Genomic DNA, 13992 nt, shown 5'->3' with positions numbered 1-13992 from the left:
TGTTGCCTTAAAAGCGGCAGTGAACACGGATCCGGACATGTTCAGAACCACGATGCAACGCTGCATTGATCAAGGAATCTTCCCGGATGTATGGAAGCGACAGAAATTGGTGCTACTACCAAAGGCGGGGAAACCACCAGGTGACCCGTCGGCGTATAGACCTTAGAGATGGTCGGGTCTCGGGCTTTCAAACCCGAAACCCAACCCGAACCCGAACCCGACGGGTTCGGGTCGGGTTCGGGTTTGAAAGTTTTTATTTTTTCGGGTTCGGGTTCGGGTCGGGTTTGAACGCTAAAAAAATATCGGGTACGGGTCGGGTTCAGGTTTGAAAAAAGTCGGTTTAGTCGGGTTTGGGTCGGGTTTGGTGAGAATTATTCACAAAGTAACAACCCAAAAGCAGCTCTATGTAGCAGAAACGATGAATTTATCATCTTTTCAAACTCGGGTTTTTCTTAGAAAATATTTTCGGGTTTCGGGTCGGGTTCGGGTTTGAACAGCGGAAATTTTTCGGGTTCGGGTCGGGTCCGGGTTTGCTTTTCAATTTTTGTCTCGGGTTCGGGTCGGGTCCGGGTTTGAAGAAATAAAATAAGTCGGGTACGGGTCGGGTTCGGGTTTGAAAAATGTGAAACCCGACCATCTCTAATAGACCTATCTGTCTACTAGATACGACGGGCAAGTTATTGGAGAGGTTGATTCTCAACAGACTAGTACCGTATACGGAGAGTGCGGACGGCCTGTCCAACAACCAGTTTGGATTCAGAAAAATTAAATCTACTCTGGACGCCATCCAGTCGGTCGTTCAAACAGCTGAGGTGGCAATCGAGCATAAAAGGAGCGGCATCCGTTACTGCGCGGTTGTCACTCTGGATGTGAAGAATGCGTTCAACAGCGCAAGCTGGGAAGCAATAGCACACGCGCTTCACCGCCTCAAGGTACCGGTGCAGTTGTGTAAGCTTCTAGAAAGCTATTTTGATGGTAGGATTCTACTGTATGACACAGAGGAGGGGCAGAAAAGCGTTCCAATTACCGCGGGAGTACCTCAAGGTTCAATCCTGGGCCCGCTGTTATGGAATGCGATGTACGATGACGTACTGAGGCTGCCCCTTCCGACGGGTGTTAAGATTGTTGGCTTCGCCGATGATATCACCCTAGTGGTCTATGGTGAATCGATGGAGGAAGTAGAGTTGACAGCAGCGCACTCTATTTTCCTGGTTGAGGAATGGATGAAGTCTAGGAAACTAGGACTGGCCCGTCACAAGACTGAGGTGGTGGTGGTCAACAACCGCAAGTCCGAGCAACGGGCGCTTATCTCGGTAGGTGATTGCACCATAGAGTCCAAACGATCCCTTAGGCATCTTGGGGTAATGATCGATGACAAGCTGAGCTTCGCTAGCCACGTTGAATATGCCTGTAAAAGGGCATCTACGGCTATAGCGGCGCTTTCGAGGATGATGTCTAACAGCTCTGCTGTAATTGCCAGCAAACGCAAGCTGCTGGCAAGCGTGGCGCTATCCATACTAAGGTATGGAGGACCAATCTGGTCAAAAGCGCTTAGAACGAACAGAAACCTAAAGCGGTTGGAAAGCACGTACAGGATAATGTGCTTAAGAGTAGCAAGTGCATACCGGACGGTATCTAAAGAGGCCGTGTGCATCATAGCCGGGATGACGCCCATCGGGCTCATCATCAAGGAAGATGTTCAATGCTTCAACCAAAGGGGTACCAGAGGAGTCCGCGACACGTGTAAAGAGGAAACGCTCAGAAGCTGGCAGCAGGAATGGGATAACTCCACTAAGGGTAGATGGACCCATCGACTTATACCAAATGTGTCAGATTGGTATGGTAGAAGCCATGGGGAAGTGAACTTCCACCTGACGCAGTTTCTGTCAGGACATGGTTGCTATAGACAGTACCTGCATAGGTTCGGGCACTCAGAATCTCCTGCGTGCCCCAATTGTGCTGGTGTAGAGGAAACAGCGGAGCATGTCGTGTTCGATTGCCCCCGTTTCATTGTTGTGAGAGGTCGCATGCTCACTACATGCGGAGGGGACACGTCCCCCGACAATATTATAGAGAGAATGTGTGCGGATGCCGAGTGCTGGAATGCAGTAACTACGGCTGTCACTCACATTATGTTAGAATTGCAGCGTCTATGGCGCGCCGACCAAGAGTTGGCTGCAGAGGATTAGCCCTGCCGAGGCTGGTCCCTTGTAACATTGTTTAAGTCGGCTAGGAGAAGCAGTTTGCCTAGGCTACTTCTGCTACACGTGTTGTGCTATATGCACTGGTCCCTTCCCGAAGAAATACCGTAAGGTGGTTCCGGGGAGATGAGGGTCTGAGTCCAAGGGTCATGTCGATGCACTGTTCACCACTTGAGCAATTCTAAATGAATTGCTCATGCACAGTGCATAGGCTGGTTTTAGCGGGTCGTCGTTGGTGCGTCATCCCCGCATTCCCTGAGTTATCTTCTCAGGGGATCTGTTTGCAGATTTCCCCCTTGTAAAAAACAAAAAAAAAAAAAAAGGGCTGCTAAATAGCTAATATAGGGCATGTATGCTTGCCGCTGTAAATGGCAAATTTATTCAAAACTGTAATATTTGTCGCAATACAGAACTTTTAGAAGACATTTACTTCAATAATACCAAAGACAAATGAAAGACCTTCATGTTCCTTGCAGTTGCCCAAAATTTTATGGCTCATAAGGTAATCTAGAATGCCGTGGAAAGTGTACTGCGATCTGTCAAACTTGGGTACCTTTTGTACTACCGAGGGACCAAATGCAGTACTAGAAGTGGTACTCAATCTGAGCCCCAGTGTGGCGGACCTGATAATACTGTTTCTTTTTCGTTCCTTACACAGTTTTCTTTAGTCAGAAAATTTAACGGAAATGTATTACTTTGTCTGATATTTGTGGTTCATGAACAACCCCAAAGCCATGTTATGCACTTTTCGAACTCCCATCACAAATTTTTTATATTGATTTTTTGTTTTCATAGATGAGTAAAACATTTAAAATTCATGAATTTCTAGCAGTTCAATGATTCGAAAATTGTGACAGACGTTTCCATTCCCCACATTTTATGAATCAAGTATTTCACGCAAAATCTTAGACAAATCTCTGATATTTCGCATTTTTTTTCGTATGACTTTATTATGTTATATTTATTGAATCTGCAAATGTTGTATGAACACTCTTTCTCCTACAATTATATATGTAGTAGCGATTCAAATGTCGTTTCTAGATAGCCGTCTACAGGCACGCGTCTTACGAAATTGACTAAAAATACATCCGCATTAACTACAAAAATAATTCATTGATTTTTTGGTTTATACCAAAATCAAGAGAGTTTTAACTGCGACAAAAAAGCATTGAAATGGTTAGACACATTGGTAAGCTACCATCAAAAATGTTTCTGTGATATTTTGTAATAAATTTCATTAAATTTTTGTCTCTTGAAATCAGCTGATTTATACATTATGGATGATTAAAACGGGGGAGGTGGCTGTATTACTTTTAAGATTATGCTAGATATTTTCAGGAAATTTTCAAAAATGTCTCTACACTTTCGTACAATAACTCTCACAAAAGTATCTTTAGGATATCAGGTTTCAATGAAAGATTAAAAGGTCAAGCAAATTGAAATTTGAATTTAGGCTGTGAAAATTCAGCTTGCTCTCCCGTAATCTCCAGGTATGCAACTTTTCTTCAAAACTTACCAGCTTGACCACGATTTGGAGAAAATTATGAAGAGATTTGTTCAGGAACTCATCCAAAAATTTCTCAAAAATAAACTACCGAAAAATGTTGGTATAATTCATGTGCAGTTGTTTCTGGAAGAACCTATGCAGAATTTGAAGAAATTCTTTTATTTTTAGAAAAGTTTTTCGACTAATCCCTGGTAGAATTTTTGGAGTAATAACAAAAGGAATTTGATTAGAAATTATTGAAGAATTGGATGTAATTTCATCTAGGGAATCGTGAAATAAATTCTTGAATTAGAAAATTTGAAAGTATTTTCAATAATCTCGGGTGTTGCTTGTTTTCCTTCCATACGTAAAGAATATCAACATGAGTCACTTGAGACATTGTGTAAAGAATCTTTAAGTGAACCCTCAATTTATTCAGAAATCTGTGAATGGGCTCTAGTCTTTCATTCAGAGGCTCATTTTCAAAAACTCTTCGCTCTGAAGATTTTCCATAAAAATCCTCCAGAGATTACAGGATTCAAATGCTTCACGAATACCCTCAAAAGTTTCTACTTCTTGGAAGATATTTTGTATAAATTACTAGAAAACTTTCTGGAAGAACCACTGGGGAAATGTCGGAAGGATCTTCTTGGTATAATCTAAAGAATTTTTGAAGCAGGAAATTCCTTTGAATGAAGTCCAAGAAAACGGTTCTTTTGTTTTCACTGCCAGAGTATTTGTTTTCGGTTTCACGGCGTTTTACACGGCAGTTCTGGTGACGAAATTGAAAGTGATTGGCAACTGCCCTATCGACGATGGATTATCACTTGGTGAGCTCGTTTCATGTCTGTATTTCAAATAAGTTCTAAATGTTAACATAGATCTTGAACATTGATTAGTTCGTCACAACAAGTGTACACTGAAAATGATGAGCTAAAGCCCCATCTTTTGATTCCTTGTGCAATTTTGATTGTCCTGGTCAATTACTGAAGTAGCGCTTCAGCGCGGAAAACTTTTCGTCAGAAATGTATTTCGACTATGCCACTGGGCGATGCATGCTAGTCCGTTGTTTAGTGAGATGCTTTCTTCAAAGGGCAAATCGTCCATTGGAAGCATTACCGTGTCAGTCTTTTTGAAGACATTTGGATTATCTTTTGAGAAATACAAGAAAGATTTTCAGAGGGATCTCAAGACACAGAATGGGGAAGTCGGTGAAGAATTTTGGGTAAAAAATGTTGATGCAATCTTTTATGGGTTCCTCAAAGATATTATCTAAAATCACTGTTAATTTCTTTCTAAAAACAATATTTTTTTCCATCCCTCTTCCCATTACAGATGAAGCAGCTCAAGCTCTCACCCGCATGCGTTCCAGCGAAGGAGGTGGCAGTCCGCGAGACAAGAAGTAAGTCTAACCCCAGAACCTTATGCCTCTCTGGAGATCCAACCTCCTCAGTATTATCTTTCCGTCCCTCAGTTTTCTTTCGTTTCTTCTGTTTCTTTTGATGTTTCGATGATTTGACGTTGCCCGTTCTCTTTACTATTATGATTCTACCCGTTTTATGTTTGTTCTTATGTTTTCAAAATTGAAAAAACCCGAAAAATTGTTACCCGTTTTCATTGACACCAACCAACCATTTGTTTTGCTTCTTCTTCTATTCCGTATAACACGCAGAAATGCTCTTCGTAATTTCAGCTTGCTCTCGCGCTCGCTGCTCGCCGCCTGCACCGACAACGACGTCAACACCGTCCGGCGGCTACTGGGCGAGGGCAACTCGCTGAACGAGGCCACCGACGACGGGGACTCGCTGCTGTCGTTGGCCTGTTCCGCCGGGTACTACGAGCTGGCGCAGGTAAGCTTCTTCTTTCCCCAAAGTGTTGATCTGAGTCGAACTCTAACGGGTCTCTTTGCGTTTCGTCAATCTTCTAGGTTTTGCTAGCCATGTCGGCCCAGGTGGAGGATCGCGGTCACAAGAACGATCTGACGCCGCTGATGGAGACGGCCTCGGCTGGCCACGTGGACATCATCAAGCTGTTGCTGAAGCACGGTGCCGACGTCAATGCCCAGTCGTCGACCGGAAGCACCCCGCTGATGTTTGCCTGCGCAGGTGGACACGAGGAGGTCGTTCGGGTACTGCTGGACAACGGAGCCAACGTCGAGGATCACAATGAGAATGGGCACACGCCGCTCATGGAAGCTGCCTCGGCTGGCCACGTGGGAGTGGCGAAGGTGAGTTATTTGAAGGGGGTGGTCGTTTTATGAGGGAAGCAAGTGATTAGAACCGAGAGCGGAGTTCAGGACTCGATCCTCTTTGGGTTAGGAGCTTCATTGAGGCTCTTCGTGAGCTTCTGAAGCTTCTAACTACTAAAAGGCGTACGATCCGGGCGATGATCCCCATTTGATCTTATCTGATGCGCACCTTAAGCTATTCAACATATCTCTCGAGGAGCACAAGTCCCTAATTGTCTGCTGTCCCCCCTAGATCCTGCTGGAGCGCGGTGCCGGCATCAATACGCACTCGAACGAGTTCAAGGAAAGTGCACTGACGCTGGCCTGCTACAAGGGTCACCTGGACATGGTCCGGTACCTTCTGGAGGCTGGTGCTGATCAGGAGCATAAAACTGATGAAATGCACACAGCGCTGATGGAAGCGTCGATGGACGGCCACGTGGAGGTAGCGCGGCTCCTGCTGGACTCGGGCGCCCAGGTCAACATGCCCAAGGATTCGTTTGAGTCGCCGCTGACGCTGGCGGCTTGTGGCGGCCATGTGGATCTGGCGATGCTCCTGATCGAGCGCGGCGCCAACATCGAAGAGGTGAACGACGAAGGGTACACTCCGCTGATGGAAGCGGCGAGGGAAGGCCATGAGGAGATGGTAGCATTACTATTACAACAAGGTAAGTGGTCCCAGGGTGGCGTTACACAGTGATTTAAAGTGCAAAAAAAAAAACACGGATCATCAGCTTCTTCGATGACAAACATTGGAAACATTACTATGTTACATTACGGTAATGTTACTGTGTGTAAAGGGGCAACTTTCGACATTAGGAAATCATTAATTTAGGGCCACTTTTAAATCAACGTGGAAACATGTTAAAAATTTACTGTAAACTAGTTTTATCATAAGGATGGTAAGCAAGATGTGGGAAGTTGGACTCCCAAACTTTTTTTTGAATTTCGAACCGCCCAAATATGCATATCCAATACTAAAAAATGAAGATATTCATGTTTTGATGATGAGTCTGTTATATCTGTTGTTTTTAGACGAGATGAACAAATGAATTCAAATGAACATCGTTCGGTAAAACCGATATCATGAGCGGTTCGCTCGTCCGAGGAATGATTAATAAAGATCAGTCGAATACTAGCTGTGAGACGATACAGAGTCAAATCTAAATTAGCTGTGCTATACCCTATTAAAAGAAAGAAGTTACGGTTACGTCTAGTGTGTCCGCCCTTTAGTCAAGTGTCCGCTGGAGTCTAAGTGTGTCTGCCGAAACATAGAAGGCCTCGCCTTGGGACAGTAAGGAAGGATTTATCAGAGTCCACCTGAAAAATATTTTAGATGTTGGTCTTCCTTACGCATAATAAAATGTTTGCAACTTTTTGAGATATTTTAGTGTAAAAAGGTGAATATTGAACAATAAAATGCTGGGTGATGACGGATTCAGGAACACCGTGGCGAAATAAGGTGCCAGGAAGCTGAAATTTTAACCTTACAGTCGTCGCGCGGTTTGCAACCGTCGGAACCGCAACGGCGCTGCTGTCGAAAAGCGAAGTTTTTTCACCAGTGTTGTATAAAATACAACAGCGCAACGACTGAAGTGAAGAAAAATGATTTTTTCTTCCTATATTTTTCAAGCAAATACTCAATATTCTGAGAATTTAACCATACCATTTTAAAGTGATTCAATGAACAATAAACTTTTCATGCGCTATTTGCATCATACAACGATATATTCTCAGAGGTTGCGAATACTGGTACATCTACCCTGTTCAGCAAAGTTTTGTATTTTGAAAATATATACATAATCCCAGAACATTGTAATCCATAAAAATCATTGTTAAGAAAATTAAGTGAACATTTGTTCTTTTCAAGTTTTGACGTTTTGGCAGTCGAGGATGACTTATCAACTGGTGAGCTCGTTTCATGCTTTTGTTTCAAGTAAATTAAATATAATGGTTCACATTATTACCGAGACAGTGAAAGGGACACTACATTTATGTTCAACAAATAGTGAAAAGAAAACTAGTGACGGAATAAACCTGAATTCAATTTTTACATAGGGAAAAGTGGGATGGTACGACCACCTTAAGGAAAAGTTGATAAAAGTGTTGAAAACATTATGAAATCTTCAGATTTTTGCATAATTTTCAACAACTTTTAGATCAATACACAAGATCTACATGATTTTTCAAAATTTGTAATTTTTCGAATCAATTTTTGGTTGTAAAGTTATCTTATATAATCTAAAATTTCAATTATTTTTTCTTTTTTCCTTTTTTATTGAGGGATTTTCTTGTCAGCTTTGGGGTTGCATGTTTAGAACACTGAATTACAAACATGCCTATTGATTGGGTTGCATGCTAAGAGACACTAAGAATTCATGCAGTTTTCTAGGGGTGCTCAATCCACTCTATTAGCGAAACTGTCCCGGATAATCCTAATGCTTAAGTGCACAATTCCAACTTAGGTCTAGTGAATAATTTTTCCTCTGACTTACCCACACTCTGGAGCGCAATAGGCCTACACGACTGACGCCGCTAGCCGCACAGCTACAAAACCTAGAATTTTACAAAAAAAATAAAGGTTCGACATCAAAGATGTTGACATGTTACATCAGGCCTGGTAGCGAGTCACTTTTTAGTGACTTGGTTACTTTTTTCGACCTGGTCACTAAAAAGTCACTATTTGCAACAAAAAATTACATAAGTCATTTTTGTTCAGTAAATTGGTCACTAAAGTCACTTTGTTCGTGTTTTGATGATAAATCAACGATAATCTGGATCAGTTTCTAAAAATTGAATAGCAGGACATCGTTTTTTTAACTCTGATGCAAACATTTTTTTCTCTGAGCCTATCAAAGTGTATGCAGAAGAAAGGGTTCTGTGCTAACTTTCTGGAAGAATTCAAATGTATATTGTACAGACATTTCTGACAGAATATCTGAAATTTATTAGTTAAATTTTGTGATAAAAGTGCTGGTAAAGTTTCGAAATTTAAATGTTGGCTTAATTCCTGACAGACCTATTGAGTTTTTTTTAGACTAATTGCTGAAGAAAGCAACTGAGAATAGCCTGAAGGGATCTTTGACCTACCTTTTGAAGGAAGCTCAACTAAAGTCTTTTAAGAAACAAGCAAGAAACTTCTCTGAAATTTAAATCAAAAATTATTTATCAAATTTGTCAAAAACTTATTCAGAAATTATGCATATAATAAATAATCAAGAAGCTTGTTCAGAAATTTATTAAGAAATGGATTCAAAAAATTAACAAGATATTTGACCAATTCGCTAGGCATCTCTCGCGTGTTAAGCCTGACCTTTCATCGCTACGTTTTCGAACGAATATATCTATCGAACGCTAGTGAGCCTAAAACATTTGTTTTGCGAAAAGTTCAGGAACCTGACCATTTAGAAAGATGGCATCTTCGGAAAAGTTGTTCAGCAGCTCAAGGGCTATCGTTATTTTAGCCAATCTTGAGTTTCAACACTTGAATATAACCTTTGAACTACTGAACAACTCTGCCTAAGACGCCACCTATCCAAGTAGATTGCCCTAGGCTTATTAAATATCTTTGCCGAAGATGCCATCTTTCTAAGTGGTTATGATTTTGAGATATCTGTAAAACAAAAATTTCATGCTCACTAGTGCTGTCTGGTGGCAAAATTTTGAATCAACCAGCTCGAACAACAATAATCCTTGAATTTCTGAACAACTTTCCCGAAGACATCATCTTTCTAAGTGGTCAGGATCCCAAGGTATCTGTAAAACAAAAGTGTTTCATGCTCACTAGCGCCGCCTTGTGGGAAAATAATGATAGCCCTTGATCTAATGAACAACTTTGCCGAAGACGCCATCTTTCTAAGTGGTCTGGTTCCTGAGATATTTGCGAAACAAAAGTTTCGTACATATTAGCACCGCCTGGCAGAGTTGCCTAATATCAATCATATCAGCTGATGGCTGATGGTCTAAAACTATCAATATTACTTGTGAGCTATCGATATCACTTTGATTTGACAACCAACAGCAGTGATGCGACATCGTACGCTAGATCAAAATCATTACAGAATGAGTGATCACGTGGTCATTATCCATTGCTATTAATGTTTTTCAGTGACCAACACATAGTTTCAATCTATCTGCAACACTGTTGACAATATCGTAGTGATACATTGCCATTTTATCTGCTTAATATAAAGCTAAACTTAGCCCATCAGTGATATCCATAGTCTATCGCCATCAATGCACTGATGATGGAGTAGACAGCATGATGTTGATGTGATATGAAATGATCCTATTTGTATCGCAGTCGGCCTGTACAAATCAGCAATTTTTAAGCATTGATAGTGACATCGAGCAACTCTGCCGCCTGGTGGCGGAATTACGTATCCGAATGACCACCGCATGTCAGCCCTTGATCTCATAAAAAAACTTTGACGAAGGTGGTTTTTCTATATTTAATCTAGATCGCGAGGTATTTCATGTTGAACATGAAAAACCAAGGGTGTAGTACAAAGTACAACGCGCGACTACTTGCATTACAAAAATTCGCGCGACAACCGAAAGCTTAAGTACCCAAAAATTTCTCAATATCAAGAATTGCTCCTTTCTTTCATGCAGTAACTTTGACATTGAAATAGCTGACGATCGGGTTTTATGCTGTGCGTTGATCTGAAGTGACTAATCTGACCAATTTTTCTATTCTTCCTCATCACAGGTGCGAATATTAATGCTCAAACCGAGGAAACTCAGGAAACTGCCCTAACACTTGCCTGTTGTGGAGGCTTCGTGGAGGTGGCCGACTACCTAATCAAGCACGGAGCGGACATCGAGCTGGGAGCGTCAACGCCGCTGATGGAAGCGGCCCAGGAAGGTCACATAGACCTGGTGCGTTTCTTGCTGGAAAACCGAGCGGACGTGCATGCCCAGACCCAAACCGGAGATACGGCGCTGACCTATGCTTGCGAAAACGGTCACACCGAAGTGGCGGACATCTTGCTCTACTACGGAGCGGAGCTGGAGCACGAGTCAGAAGGAGGCCGGACGCCCCTGATGAAGGCATGTCGTGCTGGTCATTGGTGTATCGTCAAGTTCCTTATCGAGAAGGGTGCGGACGTGAATCGGCATACGACCAACAACGATCACACTCCGCTGTCCCTGGCATGTGCCGGTGGCCATCAAACCATCGTGGAACTTCTGCTCAAGAATGGAGCTGATCCGTTCCATAAGCTGAAGGACAACAGCACGATGCTGATTGAGGCTGCCAAGGGTGGCCACATCGGAGTCGTTCAGCTTCTGTTGGATTTCCCTCATTCGCTGATCAGTGCCAACACTGCGGCTCAGCAAAATCTCCTAAACAACGGACAAATCCAACTGCAAGCGCAACAACAGCTTCAGCAGCAACAGCAAGCAGCCCAGCAGCAGCAGTTGATCATCACCCAGAATCAACAGCAGCAGCAACTGCTTGCGGCACCACCTGGCTTGCACGAGGTTCCCGAATCGATCCGTGTTTCCAACAAGCAAATGTTCCAGCAGCATCCATCCAAAGATGGCCTCGACCAGCAACAGCAGCAACAACAACAGCAACTGTTGGCCAACAACCAGATGCTGGCCAACTCGAACGTGTTTCTCGACGGTAACATCGCTTCAACCGATCCCTCAATTCTCCACCAGATGCGAATGATACAGATGCAGGGCTTCAAAGACGGCCTGGCGCACGGTCTTTCGCGAGCACCTGGCCAACAACAACAGCAACAGCAGCAGCAACAGACTATCCTCTCGCAGCAAATCCCATCCCACTTAGCGGCTGCCCAGCAGCAACAACAGCAACAGCAGCAGCAGCAAATCATCCTCCAAGGTACCAACAACAATGCTACCGTTGTCACTCAGCAACAACAAACCACTGCTGTCCCTGGTGTCCCCGTAGGTAACAAGCAGCAGCGAAGCCTGCTGAGGAAGAAGCAACAACCGGCGTCAATGGCGGCGGTGGCTGCAGCCGCGGCAGCTTCACAACCTCAGCAACCGCTACCGTTCGAGGCAAACCTTACCAGCTCGGAGGCGCAGCAGGTACGCAGCGAACCCATCGGCGAGGACAATGGCGGAGGCGGTCAGCAGCGGGCAGGTGTGGTAATGCGATCGGATTACGAGGCGCAGTACCAGAAGCAGATGCGGGAGATGTACCAGAAGGTAAGGGTTTTGTATGCACCTTTATTGTGAGTGAGATAATAACTAATAACGACGATTATTGCAGTCACAAAAAGCCAACATCCAGTTCATCTGCGATTCGAATGGGCCACCACCGACGCTGTTACCTTCCACTGGAACCTACATCGATATCACCACCCCGGCTCAAGGTAAGTTTATTACCTAGCAGTAGTAAGCAGATTGTGTCGGTAAAAGAAGATTTTAAAGAAATTTTCATATGTCTTATAGCTTGGCTCAATGTTGGCGCTATTATTGAACGCGTTTCTTTTAAACTTTGAGGAAACTTGATGAAGTGACTTGGGAATTGATTTTTAATTGAACTTCAGTATCAATTACTGCAGTCCAAAAGCAGTTTTTAGTGATGAATTCCTGCACATGCTGCTAGCAAAAACTATGAAGATTCTACTGATAGAAATCCAGGAAGATTCACTGCCGGAATTTCTGAGACATTTGAAGAACACTTTGATGGAAATGATGGTAGAATTCTTGGTGCGATTCCCGGAGAAACTTTCAAAGAAATGTATGGAAAAGTCTCAAAATATTTGTTTTTAATTATTTATGATTCGTGGTACATGGCTAACCAGCCGAGTGGAAGTTTGACAACTACCGAAAAACTAAACATTACATATAATTTGCAATTGGATTAAATGGACAAGTTGATGTGAAGTTTGCGAAAAAGTTACAAAATAGTGTCGGTAAGTGTCAAACTTCCACTCGGCTGGTTAGTATTAACGAATAAGAGGGGGGGTAAATTTTGCAAAATCTTTTTAGAAAACTCGAAATTAATTGTCTGGCGTTGGCCAGACAACTTTAATTGTGTTGAAAATATAGGAAACATATTTTTCATTATAATCTTGACAAATTTTACATCATTGAGGCGCAAGTCGGAATTAGTTTATTCAATTTCCAAATTTTCAAAGCCAATATAAGCCAACTTTTATTCGTTAATAGCAGACTTTCGCTTTTTGTTTTTTTTTTCACGTTCTATTAATTTACTTTCGTAATTTTCAAGGCAGACGCCTTTTAATCTTTTCTTTCTGCTCTTTCAGAACTTTCTACTTGTTCAGTCAGTCTCTGTGCCTTTTGATAAGTTTTTTTCTTTCTGCCTTTCATCTCATTCTTCTATTCGCTTTTGTTCTTTCCTTTTAAATATTGGTCTTTTTGACTGATCTCAGGGTGTCCATCCATCCGGGAAATCCGGGAAAAGCGGGAAAAACACGGGAATTCCATTTGGCCGGGAAAAATACGGGAAATACCCGGGAAATTGTTGAACACACCGGGAAAAATATGTATTCCGAATATAAGAGTACCAATTTGTTGAAATTTTAAGTAGGTACTGTGGACAAAAATGAAAAATTTTGACACAATATGTTTGACAACTCAAACTTCGCATAATGATGAACTATTGGTGATATGCTAAAGGAATACTTAACGGTTGCTAGCATTCCTAATAAACAAAAATTATTGGATTTTGAAGAAATTTTTAATTTAATTTTTAATTAAAGCAATTAAAAGGAAATCTTTGAAACATTGTTATCCTTGAAAAAATTCTAGAAGGGCACTTGGAGATTCCCGGAATAGTTCTTGTTGAGATGCTTGATAGATTTCTATTAAGATCTATAGCAAATTCTTAATGAGAATATTACAGTAATCGTAACGGGAATCCAGGCGATAATGAAACAGATTATAGGGTCCAAAGGCCTGTTTTTAATTTAGTACCAAACGCTTAACCCTCTGATACCCAAATTTTTATTTTCGATTTAAGTATTATTTTTCGTTATCTAAAATCGTTCTAAACACGTTTTAGGCATTTATTTATTTTTATTCGCAAATTTTTAAATTTTGGTTTTTGATTTTTATAATTTTTATTTTTGAACATC

The 13992-nt window shown here is 42.0% G+C and overlaps 1 protein-coding gene across 7 annotated transcripts in view; it reads left to right on the top strand.

Annotated features, from left to right (window-relative positions):
• LOC5565160 (ankyrin repeat and KH domain-containing protein mask) overlaps positions 1-13992 on the top strand; it is a 146853-nt gene that overhangs the window by 86293 nt on the left and 46568 nt on the right. For 4 of the 7 annotated variants that reach the window (XM_021838443.1, XM_021838441.1, XM_021838447.1 and 1 more), the window contains 6 exons: positions 5023-5089; positions 5360-5537; positions 5615-5914; positions 6168-6582; positions 10626-12094; positions 12159-12261. In XM_021838443.1, the coding sequence (XP_021694135.1) occupies positions 5023-5089; positions 5360-5537; positions 5615-5914; positions 6168-6582; positions 10626-12094; positions 12159-12261 (2532 nt within the window). The remainder of the gene's footprint in view (positions 1-5022; positions 5090-5359; positions 5538-5614; positions 5915-6167; positions 6583-10625; positions 12095-12158; positions 12262-13992) is intronic. The other 3 variants (XM_021838442.1, XM_021838444.1, XM_021838445.1) reach the window with 2 other exon arrangements.

Source organism: Aedes aegypti, chromosome 1 (assembly GCF_002204515.2).
Source record: "Aedes aegypti strain LVP_AGWG chromosome 1, AaegL5.0 Primary Assembly, whole genome shotgun sequence".
In the NCBI taxonomy this organism is placed as follows: Eukaryota; Metazoa; Arthropoda; class Insecta; order Diptera; family Culicidae; genus Aedes; species Aedes aegypti.
This window is presented reverse-complemented; position numbering and strand designations above follow the sequence as displayed.